This window comes from Thermobia domestica, chromosome 5 (genome assembly GCF_964235325.1).
Source record: "Thermobia domestica chromosome 5, izTheDome1.hap1.1, whole genome shotgun sequence".
Lineage (NCBI taxonomy): Eukaryota > Metazoa > Arthropoda > Insecta > Zygentoma > Lepismatidae > Thermobia > Thermobia domestica.
Window position 1 is genome coordinate 86,248,506 of NC_137458.1, and position 7,119 is coordinate 86,255,624.

Here is a 7,119-nt window from a genome sequence, read left to right on the forward strand (position 1 = left end):
TAGAGAAATCATCTGCCACATTGTATTTACAATTTGTTGGCAACACTGACCAAATGGGTACGTTTGGGTGCAAAGTGATTTTACCAAACCCTTGCCCGAGCCACGTTCTAACAATGAGCCAAAAAGGAACATAATGGGCTAAGATGCTTACGCGTGAAGCATTGTAACATTCATTTTTAATTACGTCGAATATGCCATACGTACCGTATGGTCAAAAATACCAACAAACTGGCCCCTTCTACGGTCAGGTTGCGGGTTTGCCCGTGATTTGAAAACGGTTTCGTACTTCTCATGGCAAGAGCTTTCAGACGATGTATATAGGTTTTATCCAGGCACTTGGTCCCGGTATGGAATCATCCCTAGTTAGATTGAAAAGCGTATCCAAAATTGTTAGCAGGTTTCAAAATATACGACAAACTAGAATATCCCATGGACCTTTATTATTACAATTTTCCTTGAAATGCGAATCTAACTGGGGTAAGCGAGTTAAAATATTTTCCATGGTATGTGTAGATGGATATGTGTATGATCCAGCATAACTCTAAAAAATAAGAAAATGTGTATATGTTGCGTACTTACCTCGTACTTAATATATTTCTTTTTCCATTCAGAAACTATGTTAGCCTTTAGGTATTCACCAAATCTCATGGTGTATAAATATTTGCCACAATTCTAAATATCATTCACTTCTCCAAGAAAAATGTGTTAAATGTTTTATTAATATTCAGCTGAAATAAAAATACAAATATTAACACAGAAATACAAATTTATACAGTAAAATAACAATTATTCGTTATCTTAAACATATGTTACGTTTAATTAGCAGAAAACAGATGCATGACTTTCAGAGATCTTACGATAGTTGATGCAGCGAAGTTTCTACCATTTGTCTCGATTGGTATTTGCGTGTCTGTCCGTCCATCCGATCCACCATAACTCTCGTAAACCTTACCTGATTTTAACGAAACTTGGTAAGTGCCTCGGCAGAAATAATTCTGTTCTTTGTGTTTGCAATCCATGAAGGATAAGGGGTCAAACGGGGTAAATAACTCCTTGTTGCAAGTTTAAACTTGTGCATACAAAATTTTGCAGGATAATTTACGCAAAAAATATTCAATTTCGACAAAACGTATGGTACAGAGTTTTCAGGAGAATTAGATGATTTCCACAGCTTGAGATTAAAATTTGCCAATTATGAAAGAGTGAATTCCCCTCCCCGCCCCAGATGATAACCTAAAATGCATTTTGATGCCAATTGGCATCATAGTGAAACAATAACAATAATAATGGTATTCTTAAAATGTGTACAGTGGGCCACAGAAATTCATGAGACACAAAATCCGTGAGTTAGGGAACCCCACTAAACCCCGCTTCAAGAATAATTATGCCTGGTAGAGCAGCTAGAACAGCAGCATGAAGTTGCCCCCACCTGTTAAAAGAACAAACCATAGAGTTTTTTTGTGCAGGAGTGACGCAAAACGCTGACTGATGAAATGACAAAAGGGAGTCTTTGCATACTTGTACTCAAAGTACACGGCACAGTACCAGAAAAAATATACGGGCACCAGAGGCGCCGATGAGAAGATAACAGTCGGGTAACTTAAATAATTTATAATTAACTCAAATGAGGGATTAAGTAAACAAGTTAACTTACTTCAAATGACTATACATATATGCGTATCAAATAATATACGGATAGATTATGCGGTATATGTGTTAGTTTATTTTTTTAAAGTAAACACAAAGCCTTGCGCTGAGTTTTAAAACTATTAACAGTAGTCCTACCCGCAAATCAATTAAAGTATGGATTGACCATTCAGGGGAAGAACCCAGCCCCTAATGAAAATTTTGGGGGTCTAACAGGGCCTGGCCTCCTAGGTTCCGCGGCCACTGATTGATACGTAATGTTACTTCGAAAGAAGAACATGTCTGATTTCATTATTTGTTAACTGATTTTTGAAAATGCTAAATATTGGTACGCACTTATTTATTTGTAAATATTAAAAATGCAAAATGCGATAACACTTAAACGAATTGGAGAACTTATCCGTACAAGGTGTATTTCACCCTTACAAGCAATGTACAGAACAAGGCACGATCAGATCCGATTCAAACTTCGCCCAGAGAACACATAATAGAAAAGAAGAAAAAATGACAAATTGGAGCTTCCCCCATCCAGAAACGCCGGAGATATGCTCCGCAACATAACGCACCACGCGACAATATGATATAAGGTAAACATCGCAAGATACCAGTTTATGTTGGAAACGGAAAGGATGGGCAGCACCAGGATATCAAGATATTTGATATGCTATAACACTGACTTGGCGGCCATCTTGAAAGCCACAATCTTGGATATAGCGTAAGGTATTGAAATGAGAAGCGGGTTGTATGATATATCAATGTAAGGTAAAATGCAAAGGAAAACCAATGATGTAACCGCGAAAAACATATATGTAATGGTATGGATGGGACGAAGTGTAGAAGACTCGGGCAAAACAAACGTGTATTCGAAGGGCAGAATAATAGGGCAAGACCCCACGATAAATGGTACGCGACAAGTAACTGCAACAGTGTCTGTGCATGGAAGTGCATCCGCCTTGACAGATTATGCCTTCCGAGGATACGTGTGATAAACCATAAGAAGTTGAGATATAAACTTCCTCAAATTGCGTTCCTCAAGGTTTTAAGGTTGATTCACTCAATGATAAATGTTTAGTACGTCCCGTACTAACTAGAAATGCGAAATTTCGTACATTAACTTAGAAGTCAACGCCGATGAGAGTATCACCATTCATCTCAGCAAACGCGAAAAATATGGATTTGACAATAATATCGGTCATTTTGGATTATTTTTACATGTCTCGGTATCCCCCCTTGTGACCTTCGGCCCGCAGCCGAATGGATTTGGATCGAATTTGGAAGTTAATGCGATCGGAGTTCCACGAAAACTATGAATTCGACACTAATATCGGTCATTTTCTACTACTATTACATGTCCCGATAAACGCTCCCCTGATACCCCCCTAGTTCGAAATTTGAAAAAAATTCTTCGTCTCGGTCTCGAGCCTGGACCAAGGTATCCGTGACCCAAATTTGGTAACTCTCGGTCCACTCGTCTGATCCCCAGCCTGCACACAGTCAAACAAACTCTTTATTTTATTTATGTTAGATAGATTAGAAGAACAAGTAACGTCAACGTTTCCTAACGTCAACGAAGGAAATGTAGCAACTGATCAAATTCAATAATGCGTAAAATAGCATACTTCGCTTTTTTATTTTTGGTAGAAGCCTCTAAATCAAACTTTTGAAAAAGGATTCTTGAATATTTTTGAAAGATTTACAGAAATTTGTTGTTGTACATAGGCCTTTGTTTTGTAGACCCTTCTAGAACATCTAATTTTACTTGTATTTAATTGGGATTTAGCGTCCCTTATGAGACATGGACTTACAGCTTAATGTGGAATCCGAACGATATGAGCTCCCACTGGGAATTAATTCCTATTTTTAGAAAAAGCTATCTTGCCGCAGCCTGTTTTTATCCATTGGGGTTGTAAGGAACGTTTTATTATGCGTGGCACTGGGAAGAAGTGATGACTACGAATTTTGTGATCTGGAAGCTGTCATACCCGTGACTCTGTATGAACCAAACAGACCCGGAGACGACGAAACATCGCAGTGATGGCTACGAATTTCGTATCCTGGAAGCTGTCATACCTGTGACTCTGTATAATGCGAACAGACCGGGGATGATGAAACATCGTCATCATAATACACACAGAAAATTTATATGAGGTGGTTAACTCTAGCCCTTCCCGATGGTTTAGTGGTCAGCGTCATTGCATATTGTCCGGGGTTCGTATAGTCACGGGTGCATATTATAATCCCGGGTTCGATAAAATTCTACTTTCATTAATCACACGTTTCCTATAGTCTAAAGTGCATAATGGTGGGACGTTGAACTAATTTTTCATTAACGTTCATTTTATTTTTAAATTTAATTCTGACGAACACTATTTCGCCCTCTCTTTTCACTAAATTTGTAATTTTCGTTATCGCGTGATATGTGCATATGTGCTTCAAAACATTGCACTGAAAAGATAACTACAAGTTTATAACAGCATAAACGAGCTAGAACTACAGAAAGGATAAGGTATATATTTTCCTGATAAGACTTCGTCAAAATTTAATCAAGCTAGCCCGTAAAACTTGTTGAGTAGAATATAAGAGATGCTGCTGAGCCCGAACAGTGTTTTGTTAAATCATTCTGCGTAGTCTGTGTTCAAAACCACTGTATTATTTTTTCAATATGATAAGATCAATCAACATGAAATTATATTTGAAATGGTCGAGACATGGTAAATTAAGAAATGCCACACCGGGAATCAAACACATGAATATTCGAGCAGAAGTAGTGGACACCAGGCACGTAAGCATGAATTTATTTCGTAGTGTTCAAATTCAATATGAAGATAAATTATATTAAACATTTGTAAAATCAGCCTTAAATCTACAGAGCTGGCGCAGCGCTACGTGATTGCAGATCATAGGCCAGGAGATTTTTCACTTTGGCCATTTTTTTTTTTCCAAACCACTCGTTGAAGGCTGTCCAGATCGCTCCATGTCTTCAACGACCTCCCGTCCGTTCTTGAACTCACTGAACTACGGAAAACCAGGGCGTCGTCTTTGTCAGCTTCCTTGACCAAGGCAAGCATCTTGGAAACAGTTTTGTCCAGGTAAAAGCAAAATATATCGATAGAGAAAGAGTAAGAGGGAGGGAGAGAGGGAGAGCCTACCAAGTCATTAAGAGGATTATTCTTGAAACACTATGTTTCCCCAATTAGAAGATATTTGAAATATTCTGGCGAGGAACTTACTGTCATGACGATATCTTTGCAACTTGACATTCTCTGGCTCTCTTGTTCAATATTCATGGAACGTGTTAGAAAAGGAACGTACTGGGCCTTTTCCCCTAATTTTGAATGATCTATATTCCACCGACAACGTGTTTGGAAGCTGATTCCTGACGCTGACACCAAGTTAAAGGCTGCCGTAAACATAATAATAATAATAATAATAATAATAATAATAATAATAATAATAATAATAATAATAATAATAATAATAATAATAATAATAATAATAATAATAATAATAATAAAGATCCATAGTTCCAACACTATGGGACCTACCGTAGTCGGATCAAGACTTCACTTAGGAACTAGTATGTGCTCTATCCAAAAATACATGTTTCAGAATCCTGCGATACTCCTGCAACAGTTTTTATAGAGGTAGTTGGTGAGTATTTCAAATTATATACCCGTAGCCAAACTCCATCTATAAAAATTGCTGCGTAAGTACCTTAGGATTCTGAAACATGTATTTTTGGATAGCGCACATATTAGTTCCTAAGTGAAGTCTTGACCCGACTACGGTAGGTCCAATAGTTTTGGAGCTATGGACCTTTTAAATTTCATTTTTTTTTTTTATGTTTTCGGCAGCCTATAACTCCGAAAGGAAGCATTTGTGCACCCAGGTTGGTTTATACTTTTTGTCTTATCTTGGTGTCAGGAATCACGTCCCAAACGTTGTCCGTGTTGTTTTCAAACACCCTGTATATGGTCTTTTGACATATAAGGTTCAGCTCCTGATAGATGAAGGGAAAGGACGTGCAAAGGAATTACCTAGAAGCTAATTTGTGTGGTATCATTCCGATATTTGAGATATAGTTTTCAACAGATAGACGAATGCTACTCTGTTCTGTGATACCCAAGTATCGTATGCCAGTAGCAGATACTTATACAACAAAGTTGGACACATAAAGAAATAAAAAATATTGGAGGGTTAAAGTTTAAAAATATTGCTAGTAGTCGGAAACAGTTCAAACTATTGATTTGTTTGAATTCAAGGGAAGGGTCCCGTCCACCTGCATCCCCATTTGCGGACGTCTACGGCCACACATTACCATTAAATTAAAATGGTTCATCTACCTTCTTTGAAGTCTCATACTGCTTAGTAGCACCAAAATTATGTAATACAGAAGTACAGTTTAACCATCTATCCGTAGGAATAAATGTAATTCCGTTGCACTACAATCCACTTAAAATTATCAGTTTACGGTATAACGAAACTACACATAAAAGTAATATCACACTGCAAAATTAAATTTTAAACTGATTTTACTTACAGTGCTATTGGAGTTTATCATCAATTTACATGAAACTTTCATTCAACTTAAACAACTCCTGCACATAAAAGGCTCGTATTTAATTATTTAAAACCTTCCAGAATAAATACAACTGATCTAATAAGCCATTTTCATTTTACGTTAACTTATTATTATAATCGAAAGCATTTTTATTATTATTACGAAATTCTATCTTTCTTACAAATTTGTCATATTGTTGTAAATTTAAAATGTGTCATTAATAGATTTTACAAGCATTCTCTGCCCAATATTCTGACAAAATGATAATTAAGTTCGTAATATAAATCGCAGGCGGACTTACGATTGGACTGAAGGAATCATAGAAATATTGTTCTCTTACTTTAACTTATCTTAGACCAAGCGAATCGTCGCTGTGCCTTCAGAAAATTGGATTGAGTTGAGTTGATTTTAACGTCCCTTTCGGCAGCGAGGCTATGTGAGACGAAACCTATTGATTAAAGTGGAATCTGAACCACATGAGCTCCCGCTGGGAATCGAACCCGGGCCTTCCACGCCAAAGGCGCGTACGCTAACCACTTAGCCATGAAGGAACTCGCCTTCAGAAAATGTTATGTGCAGGTTTTATTTAAGTTTTGCTCGAAATGCAATTTTCACAGGTATAGGAGCAGTTTGGTGTAAAACATATATCTGTATCTACAAATCGTCCCAGTGATCGCATTTTAACCACTTGTTACTGTGCACGCAATATTGTTTTGTGAAAATTTTAGATTTTTTTTTTTCAAATGAGATCAGGTTGAACATAGCCTATTTTAGAAAAATTGCAATGCTGGACAAAGAGAACGAAACTCTCAGTATAAAACTTTTTTTAGGAAGTATAGACCACAAAGCTTTTTACCTATACAAAATTAACGGTGAGTCTTATTTTTTCTTTACAAAATTTAATTTCAAAA

General features: G+C 36.9%; 1 protein-coding gene across 1 annotated transcript in view; it reads right to left on the reverse strand.

Moving 5' to 3' along the window:
• The window catches only part of LOC145685975 (solute carrier family 53 member 1-like), a 192,101-nt gene extending 185,766 nt beyond the window's left edge, over positions 1-6,335 (reverse strand). Inside the window, exons 1-2 of the mRNA XM_081758771.1 lie at positions 6,188-6,335; positions 580-728 (exon numbers count right to left, since the gene is read on the reverse strand). Coding sequence (XP_081614897.1) covers positions 580-648 — 69 coding nt within the window. The 5' untranslated portion in view covers positions 649-728; positions 6,188-6,335. The remainder of the gene's footprint in view (positions 1-579; positions 729-6,187) is intronic.
• Between the last annotated feature and the right edge of the window lie 784 nt (positions 6,336-7,119).